The sequence below is a fragment of the Taudactylus pleione genome, unplaced genomic scaffold, assembly GCF_031769625.1.
Source record: "Taudactylus pleione unplaced genomic scaffold, aTauple2 ptg001165l, whole genome shotgun sequence".
Lineage (NCBI taxonomy): Eukaryota > Metazoa > Chordata > Amphibia > Anura > Myobatrachidae > Taudactylus > Taudactylus pleione.
In genome coordinates this window covers 24,200-43,829 of record NW_028285566.1, presented here as the reverse complement: position 1 = coordinate 43,829, position 19,630 = coordinate 24,200, and the positions used below count along the sequence as shown (strand labels likewise).

Below are 19,630 nucleotides of genomic sequence, written 5' to 3'. Positions count from 1 at the left end.
TAAGTCCTTAAGGCCCGCACAACATCCAAAGAGGCCTCACCCACGGAAAGACCCGGTGAGTTAAAGGCCGGAACAACTATTTCCTCGTTAACATGAAACTGGGAAACAACTTTGGGAAGAAACTCGGGCCGAGTGCGGAGCACTGCCCTGTTCCCATAAAAAACCAAGAAAGGGGGTCTACAAGAAAGAGCCCCTAACTCAGAAACACGTCTGGCCGAAGCAATGGCCAGAAGGAAAACAGTCTTAGCTGTTAGCCATTTAAGATCCACTGAGCCCAGTGGTTCAAACGGCGGTCCTTGGAGAGCCCTCAGGACCACAGCCAAATCCCAAGGCGCCACAGGTGGAACAAAGGGCGGCTGAATGCGGAGAACACCCTGCATAAAGGTGCGCACATCCGGGATTGTAGCAATCCTACGGTGAAACCAGACAGATAGGGCCGAAACCTGTACCTTCAAAGAAGCAAGGCGAAGCCCATGATCTAGTCCCGCTTGCAGGAAGGCGAGAATCCGAGACAGACGAAACTCCCGCGGTGCATAACCTCTCGGTCGACACCACTGGAAGAACGTATGCCACACGCGATGGTATATCCTCGCGGAAGACGGTTTCCGAGCTCGTAACATGGTACGCACCACAGAGCTGGAAAACCCCCGGGACCTCAGCATGGCCGTCTCAACAGCCACGCCGTCAAAGACAGCCGAGTCAGGTCCGGGTGAAGGCAAGGACCCTGAGACAGAAGGTCCGGTCGTAGCGGCAACCGCAGAGGAATGTCCACGGACAGACCCTGAAGGTCTGAGAACCAGTGCCGTCTGGGCCACGCGGGAGCTATCAACAGGAGCGTCCCTCCTTCCTGTTTGAATTTCCGGATTACCCGTGGAAGAAGGGAGACCGGAGGGAACAGGTATGCGAACCGGAACGTCCACCGGACGGACAGAGCATCCACCAGAGACGCCCCTTCGTCTCTTGTGCGAGACCCGTACACCGGCAACTTGTTGTTGTGCCGGGACGCCATGAGGTCGATTTCTGGAAGACCCCACCTGTCCACCAGTAGTTGAAAAACATCCGGGTGCAGGGACCATTCCCCCGGATGAACGTCCTGGCGACTTAGAAAGTCCGCCTCCCAATTTAGCACTCCCGGGATGAAGACCGCTGATATGGCCGGAAGATTGCGCTCCGCCCAAACCAGGATCCGAGAGACCTCTACGAGAGCCGCCCGACTGCGAGTTCCTCCTTGCCTGTTTATGTAGGCCACGGTGGTAGCGTTGTCCGACTGGACCTGCACCGGGCGACCCTGGAGAAACCGCTGTGCCTGCTGGAGAGCATTGAAGACCGCACGGAGTTCCAAGATATTTATTGGAAGCTCCGCTTCTGTCGGCGTCCACCTGCCCTGGAACAAGTGTGGACCCGAAACTGCTCCCCAGCCCCGAAGACTGGCGTCCGTTGTCAACAGGACCCAATTTGGAACCCAGAACGGACGTCCCTTGTTGAGGTGGGTCGTCTGTAACCACCACGCAAGGGACAGGCGAACCTCCTGGGTGAGCACAATCGTCTGGGACTTCAAAGACTGAGTCAGCCCGTTCCACTTGGACAGGATCAGGTGCTGCAGAGGTCTGGAGTGAAACTGGGCGTATTCCACCATGTCGAACACCGACACCATGGAGCCCAGTAACCTCATCGCCGAGTGTAAGGACACCCGGCGGTTGTGCAGGCAACTGCGCACCCTTGACTGTAAAGCAGAGATCTTGTCCTCCGTCACGAAGATCCTTTGCTGTCCCGAGTCCAATAAGGCTCCAAGATGCAGAATCCTCCGAGACGGGATTAGAGTGGACTTCTGCCAGTTGATTAGCCAGCCGTGCCGTTGCAGCAGTGCAATGGTCAGGTCCAAGTGGCGTAACAGGAGCTCTGGAGATCCTGCCACCAATAACAGGTCGTCCAAATACGGCAACATGCGGACTCCCTGCAGCCGCAGAGAAGCCGCCATGACCGCCATCACCTTGGTGAAAACACGTGGTGCTGTTGCCAGGCCAAAAGGTAACGCCCGAAACTGGAAGTGGTCGCTGCGGATTGCAAACCTGAGGAACTGTTGATGGCGCCAAAGAATAGGGACATGCAGGTAAGCGTCCTGTATGTCCAATGACACCAAGTAGTCCCCAGGTTCCAGTGCCAGAATGATGGACCGTAGGGTCTCCATCCGAAACTTCGGGACCCGCAAAGACTTGTTGAGTGCTTTGAGGTTGAGAATCGGACGATATGACCCATTGGGTTTCTGTACCAAAAATAGATTTGAATAGAAACCCTGGCCCCTCTGGGAGAATGGAACCGCCACTATAACTCCAGCCTGGAGCATAGTGTGCAATACCTTCCGCAGCTCCGTAGCCTTGTTCCGGTCTGATGGGAGACCCGTGGTGAAGAAGCGAGCCGGGGGTCTGTGCCGGAAGGAGAGGGCGTATCCGTGGGAAACCACCTCCAGAACCCAAGTGTCTGTCGTAGTGGTCGACCAACACTGGGCGAACTGTAGCAGGCGGCCTCCCACCCTGGGATCCCCCAAAGGGAGGCCCGGACCGTCAGGCCGCAGGCTTGTCATCTGGCTTGGGGGCCGGACGTCTGGTACTCCATGCCTGCTTCCGGGGCTTGACCGATTTCTTAGGGCCAGCCTGTCGAGGAAACGACTGTGGTTTGGGCCTGCCCTGGGCCCTAGATGACCGAAAGGACGATGGTCCCGAACCAGAAGGAGCAGCGGCCGACGGGAGACAAGCAGATTTGGCTGCCGCCAGCGTGGCCACAATCTTATCCAGATCCGGACCGAAGAGAACTTCTCCGGTAAACGGCAACGCTTCCAGACCTTTCTTGGAATCTGCGTCCGCCTTCCAGGATCGCAGCCACAAGGTGCGACGAGCAGCTACCGCTGCTGAAGAAATTCTAGACACCAGAGTACTAATGTCTAGAGCCGCCTCGTTGATGTAGGTGGCCGAATCACGGAGATTGCCAATCAACTCCGCCTGATCGGCCGGACAGTCGGATTCAAAAGAAGCCTCTAATGAATCCGCCCAGCGCTCCATCGCTCTGGCAACCCAGCAAATGGCCATAGCCGGCCGTGCTGCCCCCCCTGCAAGGGAATAAGCGGACTTCAGGCAGATTTCTACCTTGCAGTCCGTAGCATCCTTAAGGGAGGACATGGATGGCATCGGCAATGTGGCACTACGGACAAGACGGGTCACGTGAGAATCCACCTGTGGAGGGGATTCCCACTTAGCAAAATAATTATCCGCGAACGGATAAGCCACCGCCAGGCGTCTCTGCGGCTGGTATCTTTTGCCAGGTTGTTTCCACGCCTCCTCTAAATGGTCCACCAACTGACCCGAAAGAGGAAAGACTGTGGCATCGCCCTTCACATCTTTGAAAAAGGCATACTTAGATTTAGCCGCTGGGGGAACTTCGTCCTCAATCACCAAGGCTGTGCGGACCGCCCGAATAAGTCCAGGAATATATACTTTGGACTTAGCATCAGCGTCCTTAGTATGGAGAGGTTCCTGATCGTAAGGATCAAGAATCTCCCCATCATCAGACGTCCCTTCGTCATCCTCATAAGGAGCGGACAGAGACGCCACCGGCCTTTTATGAGGCCGCATCACAGACTCCCCTTGCAACACATCCGACAAGTGCTGTACAGAACTCGTCAGGGAGTTAACCCACGCTGGCTCCTGAGAACCCGGGAGCGGGGAAATAGGGAGACTGTGGGGTACCACCAATTGTCGTGGGAACCCCTGCATGGGTGACGACACCACAGACTGCTGGGACAAACCCATCGGAGTAAACGCGGGCTGCGGAGCTAACTGGCCCACTAAAGCTGTTAACGCCTGAGCGAAACAAGCCCAGGGCGGCTCCTGTACCGGTGCTGTAACCGTAATAGGCCGCGCCATGGACAAACACTGCCGGCAAAGGCCCTCCGCGCTACCCTCCCCCTCCGCTAACGGTACTTTGCACGTGGTACACTGTAGCCGGAGGGGAAAATCACTTTCAGACATGATGGCACCACGTATGTGACCTCTCTCACCAATTAAGTATTAAATAGGCGAGAGACCACCCTGCAGCACCGCACCGCAAGGGCTTTAGCAGAAGAACAGGGACAGTAATAAAGCTGACAGTTTAGAGAAGAAAAGTTACAGGCAGCAGCGCTAGCACAGTCACATACAATGCAGAGAAATAACAATTCCTGCACTAACAGCGCTGATCACTCAACTACACAGACACAGGGCCTGGTAGGACACAGCGCTGCATACACAGACCTGACCACAGCGGAGGAGAGGTATGCGGGGGGACCCAGACCACGATGCTTCCGTCCAGCGCTTCCAGCAGCGTTCACCATGCGTTCTGGAGAAGATGGCCGCCGAGGAGCAGAGAGGAGGCTGGCCTGGGGGAGGAGCGCTGCCACAGGACCAGTCGGCAGCATGCAGAGAGGGCTGTGTGCAGCGGGGGAGGCGCCGGCTGTGAGACAGGGAAGGCGCGCTCCCCTGGCATGCATTTAACCCCTGGGACGCCGCAGCGCTACCGCTCTGCTGCGGTCCGCTGTCCCAGGGGGTAGTGGAAGCGCAGGTTGGTCGCCTGGCTCCACGCTGCAGCCAGTCCCCAGGGAGCCCCCTGCCTGGGGACTTAGGACCATGTGATCAGCGGGGACCCACCGCGGGACCCCGCTGCTTACCTCTGTCCCCCTTGAATCCGGCCATGGTCCGGAGCATCTGGGGTCACCGCTAGCTGTGACCCCAGACGCCCACCAGCATCCCCGGATCAGTACCGGCGTTCTGGTACCGGCGGAGTGTAGGGAAGACAGCATGGACGTCAGGACTGACTGTCCATGCTGTTCCTCCAGATGTGCAGCCACAGCTGCATGAAGAATAAGCTTCAGGGGCTCTTCTAGCCCCCACTCCAACAGGTGCACCCGACTCCGGCCGGGCACCAAACTAAACTGAGGTGCCTTGGCCCGGGGGCGGGGTATAGGAGGGGGACCTAGTGCATCCTGGGAGGCTGAAAGCTTAACTCTTTGGTGCCCTGCGACTGACGTCACACCTATACCCCAAGGTATCCTGTGGATACCCTATGGACCCTGAAGTAGAAATATCCCTTTTTTTTCTGTAGTTATTATACTGAGCAAGCCACACAAGACAGAAAGGAGGGGGCCGAACAAGAGAACTTCAAACATTAAAAAGTAGAACTAAAAAGAGTAAGAAGTTGGGCATCCAGTGAGTGGAGAAATCTTGAATTGTCTTTTATCCTCTTAAGGAAAGACTGGAACATAGGGTCTCATTCAGACCCGGTCGCAAGCGCTGAGCGCTCACAACCGGGTAGATGTTAAGGCCCTGCGCACGCGCAGCGGCCGCACTGCCCGTGTGCAAGCCCCGGAGCGAGAGAGAAACTCTAGCGCTCCGGAGCTCACTACAAAAGGGTCGGCTGTCGACGTTGATCGCCGCTCGGCCCGTTTTGTAGGCGGGCCGGGGGGGGGGGGGTGGTTTCACAAACGGAACGCCTGCCGTTTTGTAGGCGGCCACCCTGACATCAGCAGTGAGGAGCTTCCTGCTCGATCAGAGCAGGAAGCTCCCTGGGGCTTGCCGAGACCCAACCTTAGGGTCTCGTCGAAAGCCCAGATGGCCGCGATGGTCTTGACCATCGCGACCATCACCCTGGTCAGTCGCTAAGCTGTGGGTGCTAACCCACAGCTTAGCTAGCGACCAGGAGGCCGCACTTAAAAAATCATGCGGCCGCCCTCATTCAGAGAGAGCGATCGCTTCTTGCGACCGCCTCTGAATGAGGGCCATTCTCCCAAAGCTGTCCCTACCGGTGGGTTCATACACAAGTTGCAGAACACAACAACTTCTGTGGAAAACTAGGATCATTGAAATGTAAAAACAGTCGACCTGTAAAACTTAATAAATGTATGGACAGAGGACCGGGGACCTGATTCAGAAATGGACGCTAATCGCAGCTGCGATTTCATACGCAATGCAGCTGCGGAAATATGCTAATGTTAGCAAAGATCACCCCAGCATAAATAAAGACGCCCACTGCTGCCTTCTTAGCTGCGTGCATCGACGCATACCCAGTGATTGCAGAATACGCGCTATAACGCGTTTTTACGTGCTACAGCAAACTGGGGACCCAGCTTTAACAACTGATTGGGTCCTGCAGGACGCGCTGGAGCTGTGCGTGCTGCAGTAGCCAATCGATGCGCGGTGGCATCTCCCATGCCAATCGCTGCACAGCGCCATCTCCCCGGCGTCTCCCCAGCCAATCGCACTCGCCACAAGACTCCTGACTGCTCCCTACCCTAGTACTGCCGCAGCTGCTATCCTAACCCCAATACTGCCCCCAGTATTGCCTGCCCCTAACCCCCTCCTTGCCCCCCAGTACTGTCCTAGTTAATCTACCCTTACCCCTTCCTATGCCTGCCCCTAACCTCTTCCTTGCCCCCAGTACCGCCTTAGCTGCTAACAACTCTTTCCCCCTCTCTGCCTCCCATACTGCCCCAGCTACTATCTACACTTGCCCCCTATCTACCCCCAGTGCTGCCCCAGCTGCTATCCTGACCCAGCACTGCCCCTAACTCTCTCCTTGCCCCCCCAGTACTGCCCTAGCTATCTACACCCAGCCTGCCTAGCTTGCCCCCTCCCTACACCCAGCACTGCCTGTCCCTAACCTCCTCCTTAGCCGCAGTACTGCCCCAAGCTGCTATCTACCCTCGCCCCCTCCCTACCCCAAGCCCTGCCTGCCCTTACTCCCCTATAGCTGCAGTTCTACCCCAACTTCTTCCTGTCTATACCTCCAGGTCTACCCCAACTGCTACATACCCCCAGCACAGTCCCAACTGCTGCCTGCCCTCAACTCCCATGATATGTGACGGGAGCCAGATAAAGTGGTACAGGACCCCAATTTTTTAAAGTGAGGGGTCCCTGTGACCCACATTTTTTTTCACTCAGCGCGATCACGGATACCGGATAAATATCGGTAACATCGCCGCACATAGGCAGCCATCTTGGCCTTGCAGCAGGTCTGACCTGCCGCAGACTTCGGGACTCTTTCTACACGCAGAGTGGCATATACACTCGCAGTGGCTCATTTATGCACGCCCATGTAACAGCGTTTAAATGGACAGACACGCCTGCGTTTCGCTGACCACCCCCTGTCGCCACCCCCAAAAGCTGACAACCTGTCACTCACTCTGTGGTGGATTACTATGTGCGTTCGTGATCGTGGTGCGATCGCTACACACACACACAGTGCATCTTACACGCATGCGCAATGGCCAACAATCGCTCGATTGCGTGTGTTGCATCCCTCTCTGAATCATGCCCCAGGTGGCTTCCCGTGACTGCTGTCCTACCTAGGCTGATGCCATAGCACCCACTAAATTTTCATGAATTTGGTAGAACGTGCCCTCCCATTCCAATGTGAGAAACAGAAGGACATCCCATTTTGAAAGACTCCTGTCAGCGTTATATTTAGAGCTATTGAAGGAATCTATCTCCCTGTAAAAAGATTTACATTACTTCTAAAATGGTCGGCTCCTCCTGAAACAGAACAAAAGGGCAGAGATCTGAATCTGTAAACAACTAAGGGGGACCAGTGGAGAAGTTGCCCTTAGCAACCAATCAGCTTCTACTTCTCACTTTATAGAATGCACTTAATAAATGCTTACTCAAAGCTGATTGGTTTCTATGGGCAACTTCTCCACTGTTTACACTGCTTTATAAGTCTCAAATTATTGTCCAGATCCGTCTCCGAAAAACCAAAGTAAGCAGGGCAACTGAAAAGAGGAGGAAGGCAACTTTCTTCTTGGCCCAGAAGATATAGATCTTCTGCACAGTGTTATAATTCCTGGGTAAAACTGGCTTTCTAGTATGGAGCATGGTCTGACAACACGGTCAGAAAAATGCTGTCACTTCAAGTGTCCCCCAGTGGATGAAGGAGAAATCCTTTCCTCTAAGATTCGCATTGACATGAGCGCTTTTATTTTTCTTTAACCTCCTTCAGAATCTGCGGAAGCATTGCTACCAGTGCAAGCAGGTAAGATGAAAATTCCATTGGGCCAGCATAGCTTCTATCAAACACCCTTTGTGGCTCAAATCATCTGGCTGGTCTCGTTTTTCTACAAGCCATTGAAACATAGAATTTGACGGCAGATAGGAACCACTTGGCCCATCTAGTCTGCTCCTTTTCATGTATCCTTTAGGCAGCTTCAACTCTATTTGCTCCTTACGTCTCTCTTAAGGATATTCAATAGAACATGACCTTTGACTACAACGTTTATCACCATTCTTCAATCTAGCGCATTTATTTACAGCTTTAACCCTGAGATCCCCGGCTTGGCCTTGACCGACTTGGGGTGAGAATGCTTTGGCCCTAGAGACCCGGTAATAGGGTCTCCGGGCTGTGGCATTACACCCCAGTCACTTTGGGTCCGGTGCTGGTTTTAAATATGGGGGAACCATATGCAATTTTTTTCCCCCTATATTTAAAACCAGGACTGGCCCTGCAGCCTGGTGCTGGGCCTAAATTACGGTGGAACCCTACTCGTTTTGTTTTCCGGGGCTGATTATGCTTTTGGGGGGGAGGGGTGACGCCACGTAAATTTTTTTCATAAAAGTAACCCTTAAAATATTAAAAAATAAACAAGCACTCTGCACATATTTCACTGATATCGGGTGGTGAAATCGGGACTTCAAAACTGACAGAATTGACCAAATACACCATCAATCAAAATAATCCTGTCAAAACCGGGAACTTGGTAAATTCCCGATTTTTAAAGTGAAAAAAACGTCCGTCTTTGATCGATCCTATCAACAAGACAAATCGGGACCAACACGAATTTTAGTAAATTTACCCCTTAGAGTACAAAGGCCATGAAAACAGCACTAGAAGGACAGACAACCAGCCCCAAAGTCTAGTGTCTTTTGGCAATAATATTCAGTCCAAGATGGCGAAGGGATGACCTTTTTTGAGGTTGTTGACTGTCAGTCACCAGAAGAGTAACTGACCTACCCAAGGGGACCGAATGATGAACAGGCTGGTTAAGTGGTGATGAAATTTGTTACTTTTCAATATTAGCTTGATCTGGAATTTTTCAAGTCTAACCATGCCAATTGCACTGCCTCGAAGGTCGAAACCATTTTCCTAACATATATTTTACTAGTCTCAGTAATGAGTGCATCTGGTCTCCTAGCAAGAACTTCGGCTGTAGTGTATTGAACAACAGCCTTAGAAAAACAATCCTCGGGGCGGTTGAATACTTGGAAGTTGAAGATTCCCACATGGGACTCTAATATCTATACTGGACTGTTTCCCACACAAATAGCCCTGTCTTGGTCAAGAGATCATCCAGGTAAGGAATTACAGTCATTCCCTTGAACCTCAAAAGAGCATTATTGCCATGATTTTTTCGTGAACATACTCAGCTATATTGCCAGGCCGAAAGGCAGAGCCCAAAACTTTAAATAATGAGATAGGACTGCTAAGCTGAGAGTAACTTGTGCCCTTCCCAGATCGGAACACGCACGTACGTATCCTAAACATCCATATAGACTATGAACTCCGTCTGTTCCATGTCATTTATGGTCACCTCAGAGACTCCATTTTGAATCCGGTCAACCTGAAACTGGGAGTTTAGGGCTTTTAAGTTCAAAATATTTGATTTTTGAATGTAATTTCAGCCCTTTAATCACCACAGAGCAGTTACCCCTGAGGTGAATAATGACCATACAGCTTCCCACAGAGCTAATCATCTTGTTTTGTTTCCAGTAAAGCTAGGGTTCCGTGGATCTCAGTAGATCTATTATGCGATGCCTTTCACTCAGGTTGCCATTTGCCTCACACGCTGCTGGGCATAGGGTTTTTTCCCTTTAGGAAACCTTAAGCAATTTAGCGTGACATTTTGCACAAGGAAACACATTACAGACTTCACCCAACCAGAGCTAGCTCTGGAGTTACTTCTTACAGTTGTGTCCTCACTCATATTTGCTGCAGTCACGTCGACAGCCCCTTGTGGCGTGAGCCTCTCCTAGCACCAGGCGTAATTTTGTGATGAAAATGCGTCTAAAGTTGCAATGTGATGTGAATAGGAAGCACCAGGAGACTGTTCTGATTAATGTGATATGTGACACTGTGTATATCTGTATGCAATTTAAGTGCTACGATGCAGTGGCCACAGCTTTTGTCCATGCCAAGTTCCATTTACATTCTCAGTCGCACACAGATATACAATCAGCACAGTTTCCTGGTGCCTCCTAGTCGCATCGTATTGCAACTTAGGTGCATTTTCGGCACAAAAGAACGCCTGATGTTAGCAGAGTTGCACGGGACTTGACGGCTCACTCACGCCAGGCATATCGCACTGCATGACGTATTGAGTCAGAGGGTGGGAGGGAGTGGGTATGGAGATGGGGGGTTGGAGATGTAGTGAGCAGGGGAGTTGGAGAGGGCCTTCTATATGACGGTGAGAAGTTTGAAGAGGATTCTGTAGGGAAAGAGGATTCAGTGAAGGGCTTGGCGGAGAGGCAGATGTGGAGCGGCAGGAGAGGAAGGTATGTCGAGCCCCAGCACTGAGTACAGCTTGGAGAGGAGTGAGATGGGAGCGTACAGCCTAAGAAGCTGTATGAAAGCCGCTAATCTATGCGGTGGAAGAAAAAGGAAGTAAAAAGTGGATTTTTGTACTCATCTCTTATTACAATGAGGGACTTTATACCTCAGTCTAAAGACTGAGGCATAAAGTGTGGAGAACTCAGCACCACCCCCTTACCCACAATGCTCTGTGACTAACTGGGAGCCTTTGTTTAGGTGTATGCAGGTGCTGGGCATCTTTTTAGAGGCTGCTGCAGCCATTCTTCTACTATTAGTTTTTATTACTTTACAAGCATCCCTCAGCCACTACTGGGAAATGCCTGAGGAAGATTGAGGAGGTGCTCCCATTTCCCAGGGAGAGGGTAGCTATTGGTGCAAATCGCATTTGGGTAGGGTTCAGATGGGGCTCCTGTTTCAAGGTTGCCCCAACCTATAAAGACTATGGTCTTGGCGGGTGTCCTCTCCCTGTATGTAGAGCTTGATAATGCAGCCAATGGCCACTCTGGCTTATGCAATATATATAATATGTCAAAGAAAACAAAATTAATTCAATCAAAAAACCAATACAGACTCCTGTGGGCACTTGCAAAAATACTGACTTCTCGGCAGGCTAAGGGATATAGATGGGTAGGAGTTCAGACTTTGGGGCCAATTGTATTAGCTGCGAAGGGGGGAAAGTTACTATTGCAACAGAGTTTAACCACCGGAAACAGCACGGAACCGCCGGCAAAATCATCTCGTCCCCTGGCAGCCAGATCCTGCCCCGGACTCACGGATTTGATGTATGCAGCCCTGAGGATCAAAAAACAGCAAGTCCAGAGGTAACATAAGTGGAGCAAATAGCTGCACTTACTTGTGCCACAAGCCCACTTGTGGCTAATAGGATTGGCTCCTTTGTGCAGGAGATCTTGAAGCGCCCAAACTCATAGCTGAGCCTCTATATCCCAAGATGATACTTGCAATTGAAACATTTATTTTCCTTTACTCACTGTGGATGTTCTCCAATGTTCTGGACAACTGGTTCTTCATGATCCTGCGCATTGCGCAAAGAAATAAAGGACATATTCTGCATAGAAAAAAAAAATATTCTTTTATTTTTTTATAGAATTAGAATTTCTAATATGACTTCTATTAATTATGTGGTATACTGTTAAAAGGAGGAGGAGTCTGGATTTACCTCCTGCTGCTGTGGTACAGGGCGTATGCTAACTGAAATTTTGTGGCTTATCTGGGTGTCAAGTTGATCCTCTTGGTCATCTTGGGGGAAAAAACAAAAAGATGATTTAGTCTTACCATGTCATACAATGATTCTATAATACTGGGCCCACACTTCAGGCCAGCATTCTGCAACTGCGTGGAAATCCTTAAAAACTCATACAGCGCATACGTTACAAAGAGTGAGTGTACACACAGTCACAACACCGATTAAGAGAAACAGGGTGGGATGTAATAGGGTCTGTCCCTAAACTCTCAAATAGGGTGCGAGTTCAAAGGTCCCAGTTTGACTTGCATGCGAGTTCATGGCCGTTAAACTGCATGTAAACTCGCACCTTATAATGAGACTTTCATTACAAAGTGCAAGTTACACAGAAGCATGCACTGATCAGTAAGATCCGTGCATGCTTCTGTGTGAAAAAATAAATATTAAAATGGAAAAAGAAAAAAAAAAAAAAAAACTACGTAGGGCCTAAATGCACAACCAGCACCTGGCTTTTCTGAGCCGGTCCTGCTTGTGAAGTTATGGGGGGGGGGGGGTCCCCGTATTTTCATCTACCAGCACGCCAGTCCTGGTTGTGGAATTACGGGGGGACAAATTGAGTAGGGGTCCACTGTATTAGCCACAACCAGCACCAGGGTGTAATGCTGCAGCCGCGGGACTCGCTTCACGGGGTGCCCCAGTCAAAGCATTCGCACCCCACGCTAGTCAGCCCAGGCCGGGGATCCCTGGGTAGGAGGGGACCCCCCCAATAAAGGGCTGCCTCCTCTCCAGGACATCCCAGGCCTGGGCTGATAGCCTGGGGCTATCCCTGAAACCCCTTGTGTGTCATTACTGTTACTGCACTGAACAGCTGACCTATCGCTGAACGCGGCACTGACCTTCTATTTCTGATAGGATAGGGATCTGCTCCTCTGTGTCATCCTCAGACTTCTCATGGATAACTAAGTGCTGCCTTCCCAGGCTTATTCCACAACTTTTCACACTCACTTTAGATGATTCTCTAATAGAAAGACAATCAGACTAGAACATATTAAAAAAAATTATAGCAATAATAAAAAAAATAAATAAATAAATACATGTTAATGCCAAATATTTTTAAACCATTTTCTCTCAATAAATGTATTTTTTACTTTAGAGAGCCTGGTTCTGTCACAAAGTAAATACGCCATACGAAGGATTAACGCTAAGTGGATTTACATTAGTGTGGATATTTGTGAACCTGCGCATATTGTAATTAAAGCAATCCTGTCCAGGCAAACCAATATTACTGACCTGCAAGAACACTATGTCACAGGACTTCTAACTAAACACTCTCACGCTGTCTGCGCTCAGAGATACGATGTTCCCAAACTGTGATGCCGCTGATTCTCATTAACATAATACTTACATGGAAACACTTTCATCTCCTGATTCGTGATCCTGCTCATGCACTGCACTAGGAGAACCTCTATCTGACTCTGAATGATTAATACTCATACTGGGACCACATGGTGACTTGGTGTCTGCCACATTCTGGATCACAGGAGCTACAACATACTCCCTTGGTGCAACCTGCAAAGAGCAATTGAAGACAAGACTTCAGAAACTTTTACCCTTGCTCTACATCAGGCTTAGGCCCTAGTTGTTGTGGAACACCAAGGGCAAGTGAGTCCTGCGGGCCTCTTCCTTGGCCCTGGAGTTCAACAACAGCTAGACACACACCGTCTGTCTACCTCTCTTAAATCTTACATTATGGATGTAGTCTCTTCCCATGTAGGGTTTTTCCAGAAGCCATATAGATGTGAGGATAGCTGCGGAGGACGTCTTGACCCGTATTGCAGCGCTGGAGGCAACATGGCATTCTGCTTTCCCCGAGCTCCAAAACAACCTTCGTTCAGACCACCGGATCATCCACTCCACCAGCTTGACCTCGTTACTGTACTTGGCCTGCAGCTCCGCTCCGAGCTCTTCACTTGGAGCAAAGTGCTTATTGTGGATTAGGCCGTAGCTATACTGATCACACCTGTGACCAGACGGCAGAGGAGAAAAGGAGACGTTGGGTTTATCTTCATTATTTTTCGGTGTTCTTTGATCCTGTAAACCAAAAAGGCCACTTCTGGCAGAACGCCTTGATCTGAAATTGTGAAAGTATCTCTCAGCTGAGAGGGCCGGCTTTTCTACTACCACAGTTGAACACAAAGCGTGTGTGGGTTCAGTCGTGACTTGAGGTTGCAGCCCTGCGCCCGGCATAGTTACGGAGTCATTGTGGATTTTGTTGGGTTCAGTGTTAACCCTGTAACAGGAACCAGCTCTGAAGACACTTTTTGTCCCCGTCCTCCCCAGTTTGCGTTTTAGTGTCGTGTGAACGTCAAACACCAGGGAGTTCAGCTCATGCTCTCGAAGGTGCTGAGAGAACGTGGTGAGGAAAGGAATTCCTGGCTCGCTGCTATGAAGCAGGTCTCTCTCCAGCAGGTAACTGAGGAACAGATCTAAGAAGTCCGAGTATTCAGCGTCGTCACACTCAAACTCCCAGCTGCCAACTTTAGGTACAGAAGGTCCACTCTCGCTGGGCATGTCGCTTTTCTCTCTCGTTTTCTCACGTGCGGCTTTGTTAAGCTTCCCGCTGTGTAAATCCCTGTCTATTGGGGTGTGCCGCCCTTTTCTGCAAAATAAGACACAACAGATCAGGAAAAATACCGCTACCAAAAATATAACGATGTAGTCCGGGACTATGGCAGTTATTTATAGCTTCAATCAGAGTAAATGAATTGCTGGACACATCCAGGTAAATCATGTGAGTTGGAAAAGCTGCAAATCCCCATTATGAGATTACAGATTGTAGGAAAGCTGGCTGCTGCGGTCCATCCGCATTATTTGACATTTGCATTCGCCCGTGACAGAAAAGAAGATTGCAATGTATTAAAAGGGAAATATGCTTGTCTCCATTTGAACCTTCATTATTACTTTTATTTTGTATTTGCATTTGTATAGCATTGTATTTTTTGGGGAGCATAATAACCCAGAATTTATTAAGCTTTATATGCACAATATTACTTTACATCAGCCCCTGTATACATACACTTTTATTGCTTATGCTTCTAAATCAGGGATGGGGGAACCTCCAGCCCGCGGGGCGTATACGGCCCGCAAGACCATTTTGCCAGGCCCGGCCAGCTGTGGCTCTCTACCCTCTCTTTGTTTTTTTTCCGGGCAGCGCTGAGCCCTGAGCACTCGGCTCAGGCGCTGCCCGGCTGTGCGCGGCGCCGCAGTGTGACATCAGAGGTCACGCAGCGCCGTCCAGCCCCATGCCGCCCGTCCTCCTTCAGCCCGCCCGCAGACATCTTAAGCGTAGGAGGACGGAGAGGTGCAGCGCAGAGCAGTGGGACACGGAGTCAGGCAGCCCTCAGGCTGTCTGCTGAATATCTGAGGGATGGAAGGAGGAGGGAGTGAGCCCTGCTGATGTACTCCCAGGGCGCCTTGGTGCTGCACCCCCACACACAGTGACTGATGACTGTGTGAGACAGTGGGTGTCTGTGCCTGCAGGAGCACCCATTGCTGTCTGGCTGCTGTAGCTATTTTGGAGGAGATGAGACTTAACTGGAGTCGTGCAATACTGGCCTGGGTGAGTCTTTTCATTTTCCTGTGGGGCTGGGCTCGATGTAGCAGACAAGTTGATAATTTTGTATGGTCCGCAAATAATTTTATAAACATCCAAATGGCCCTCGGCAGAAAAAAGGTTCCCCACCCCTGTCCTAAATGAAGACTGACTATAAGAAAAGCAAAGGCCTCCAGGACCCTGAAGGAGCTCTGCAGCTATAGATCCAACGGATTATAGGGTAAGAAAACATATAAATATATGGAGAGGATCCACAAAGCAAGCGGGCCTGAGTAATGTGTGTCCAAGATCTATAATACTGCAGGATGGCTGCCATGTCTCAGACCGGCGACAGAGATGGGATAACCATCCTGCATGAGAGGACAGGAGTACCAGTAAGTACAACAGGGAAGAGACAGGTTGGTGTGGGTCGGGGGCAGGTTGAAGTGATCCAGCATATGCCGGGACGATTTGACTAGTTATATGTAGAAATACCAATGAATATACTCTCAGTTAAAGAGGCTGCCAAGATCACTGTATCAATATGTATAGCACTTCAACCTGTCTGACAACCTATAAGAGCAATACCTAAGGCAGGCCACAGACTGCCCGATTAGGGCAGATGACCCGGAGGATGGGCGAGGGGAGGGGCGATGGAACTATTATCGGCACTCCTCCATACACTGCAAGATGTATGGAGGTGATCTCCATTCACAGCGTAGAGGCGCCTGAATGGCGATCGGGGGGGGGGAATCAGAGAGGTTTGGCAACAAAACCAATCGATCCAGAAAGTTTTTCAGCCGTTTTATCATTAAAACAGGATTTTGGTACTTACCGATAAATCCCTTTCTCCGATTCCACAGGGGACACTGGAGTTCAAGACAGTGGGGTATAGACGGTGGTAGAGTAGAGCCTGGCACTTTAAATAATTTAGAAGTGTGACTGGCTCCTCCCCCTCTATGCCCCATCAGCCCCAGTTTAAGAACTGAGCCCGAGAGGAGACGGAGGACAACAGGAAAACGAGGAGAAGGAGAAGACCACAGAACGGAACAATACCGACTGAAGGAAAACAGAGGAAACCACTGCAGGGAACACATGCAGTCACACAACTATATAAAGACCCACAACAGGCAGGTACGCCGCGCCGGGCGGGCGTCCAGTGTCCCCTGTGGAATCGGAGAAAACAAGAGATATGGTAAGAACTTACCTTTGTTATCTCTGTTTCTACGAAGTCCATAGGGTCCACAGGGTTGACCTTGGGGTTATAGCTGGAACAGGATCCATGGGCACCACACAGTTAAGCTTTTAGCTCCCAGGATGCACTTGGGTCCTCCTCTATACCCCGCCCCCGAGCCACAGGCACCTCAGTTGGTAAGCAGCCTAGGCCGGAGGAGAATATGGAACAGAGAGAAGGAAGACTGGAACACACAAGAAACCATACTCACAGCAATAGGAGACGGAAAACCGGTGACCAGCCACACAGCCCATTTGAAGCCAGGTGCGTCAGGGCGGGCGCCCTGTGGACCCTATGGACTTCGTAGAAACAGAGATAACAAAGGTAAGTTCTTACCATATCTCTTGTTTTCTACTTCAGGGTCCATAGGGGGTCCACAGGGTTGACCTTGGGGATGTCCCAAAGCAGTACAACTAAGGGCGGGGACGCTCCTGTGCTGAAAGGAGTACCCGGCGCCCAAAGGATGCATCCTGAGAGGCAAAGGTGTCAAACGCATAGAACCTCAAAAACGTTTGAATTGAAGACCAAGTGGCCGCCTTACACAGCTGAACAGCAGAAGCGCCACGTCTAGCAGCCCAAGAGGGACCCACAGAACGAGTGGAATGAGCCTTAACAGAGGCTGGCACAGGTAAGCCCTCCTGTGCATAAGCCTCACAAATAACGGAACGAAGCCAACGGGCTAACGTTTGTTTGTTGGCAGGCCAACCCCTCTTGTGAAAACCAAAGAGGATAAACAAGGAATCAGACTTCCTAACCGAAGCCGTCCGGTCTACATAAATTCTAAGCGCCCGGACCACATCTAAGGAAGTCTCACCAGCTGAAAGATCAGGGGACTGAAAAGCTGGCACAACAAGTTCCTGATTAATATGGAACTTCGAGACCACTTTGGGCAAAAACTCAGGACGAGTGCGGAGCACCGCTCTGTCCTGGTGAAAAATCAGGAAAGGAGGGCGACAGGAAAGCGCCCCCAATTCAGACACCCTCCTGGCCGAAGCAATTGCCAGGAGAAAAACCGTCTTAAATGTCAGCCACTTGAGCTCCACCGCCTCAAGAGGCTCAAACGGAGGACCCTGCAGGACCCGTAGCACCACCGCCAAGTCCCAAGGAGCCACAGGAGGCACAAAGAGAGGCTGGATCCTGAGAACACCTTGGAAAAAGGTGTGAACGTCTGGTAGTATTGCAATCCGCCGTTGAAACCACACGGACAAGGCGGACACATGAACCTTCAGAGATGCAAGGCGTAAGCCGAGATCCAATCCTGACTGAAGAAATTCCAAGATCCTAGAAACTCGGAACACCTGAGGATCATAAAGTCTGGACTCACACCACTGAAAGTAAGTGTGCCACACTCTGGTACCAATAACCGAACTGGAGAAGCCCCGAGACCTCAAGACGGCTGTCTCAAGAGCCACGCCGTCAAAGACAGCCGACCCAGATCCGGGTAAAGGCAGGGCCCCTGAGACAACAGGTCCCGACGTTGAGGAAGAAGGTACGGAGCGTCGATGGAGAGGCTCCTCAGATCGGAGTACCAAGGACGTCTGGGCCACGCCGGAGCTACCAGCACGAGCATGCCGCCGTCCTGCTTGAATTTCCGCAGAACCCGAGGAAGCAGGGATATCGGAGGAAACAGATACGCCAGGTGAAACGTCCATGTCACCGACAGCGCGTCCACCAGACTTGCACCTGCGTCTCTTGTCCTTGACCCGTAAACGGGCAACTTGTGATTGTGACGGGAGGCCATCAAGTCCAGCTCCGGCAGTCCCCACCTGTCCACGAGTAGCTGAAACACCTCTGGGTGAAGCGACCATTCCCCGGGATGCACGTCGTGACGGCTGAGGAAGTCCGCCTCCCAATTGAGGACTCCGGGGATGAAGACCGCCGAGATCGCTGGAATGTGACCCTCCGCCCAAGACAGGATACGAGACACCTCCGACATCGCTGCCTGACTGCGAGTTCCGCCTTGGTGATTGATATACGCCACCGTGGTGGCGTTGTCGGACTGCACCTGTACCGCCCTTCCGTGAAGAGCGGGGCCGGACGACTGCAGGGCCTTGTATACTGCCCGCAGTTCCAGGATGTTGATGGGGAGAAGTGCTTCTTCCGCTGACCAACGACCCTGAAGCGACAAAGAGCCGGTCACTGCCCCCCAACCCCGGAGACTGGCATCCGTCGTGAGCAGGACCCAGTCCGGGATCCAAAATGGGCGCCCCTCGACCAGATGAGCTGTCTGAAGCCACCAAGCCAAAGATAGCCGAACATCCGGAGACAACACCAGCACCTGAGAGCGGATCCGGTGAGGTAACCCGTTCCATTCTGATAGAATCAGCCCCTGCAGGGGCCGGGAATGGAACTGGGCAAATTCCACCATGTCGAATGTCGACACCATGGACCCCAGAACTCTCATAGCCGAATGGACCGACAGGCGGCAACGGCTCAGGCAACTGCGTATCCGCAGCTGTAGTGAGGCGACCTTCTCCGGAGTCAGGAAGATCCTTTGCTGACGCGAATCCAGCAGGGCTCCCAAATGAACCATCCGCTGTGATGGAATCAGAGAGGACTTTTTCCAATTTATCAACCACCCGTGCGCTTGCAGGCAAGCGATCGTCAGGTGGAGATGTTGAAGCAGTACCTCCGGGGAGCTCGCCAGCAACAGGAGGTCGTCCAGGTACGGCAGCAGCCGTACATTCTGGTTCCGAAGATGTGCGGCCATGACCGCCATAATCTTCGTGAACACCCTCGGTGCCGTGGAGAGACCAAAGGGTAGCGCCTGGAACTGATAGTGGTGTTGAAGGATAGCGAACCTCAGATACCGCTGGTGTGAAGATGCTATCGGAACATGGAGGTAGGCGTCCTGGATGTCCAGGGACACCATGTAATCCCCCGGTTCCATCGCCAGAATGATGGAACGTAACGTTTCCATCCTGAACTTGGGAACTCTGAGGAATTTGTTTAGAGACTTCAAGTTGAGGATAGGGCGATGAGAACCATTGGGTTTCTGCAC

At 51.3% G+C, this 19,630-nt stretch overlaps 1 protein-coding gene across 1 annotated transcript in view; it reads right to left on the bottom strand.

Moving 5' to 3' along the window:
• The window catches only part of LOC148453355 (ciliogenesis and planar polarity effector 1-like), a gene marked incomplete at its 5' end in the record, with an annotated part of 101,483 nt that overhangs the window by 61,026 nt on the left and 20,827 nt on the right, over positions 1–19,630 (bottom strand). The window contains 5 exons of the mRNA XM_088462227.1: positions 11,592–11,668; positions 11,780–11,859; positions 12,700–12,821; positions 13,209–13,372; positions 13,550–14,462. Of these exons, the coding sequence (XP_088318353.1) occupies positions 11,592–11,668; positions 11,780–11,859; positions 12,700–12,821; positions 13,209–13,372; positions 13,550–14,462 (1,356 nt within the window). The remainder of the gene's footprint in view (positions 1–11,591; positions 11,669–11,779; positions 11,860–12,699; positions 12,822–13,208; positions 13,373–13,549; positions 14,463–19,630) is intronic.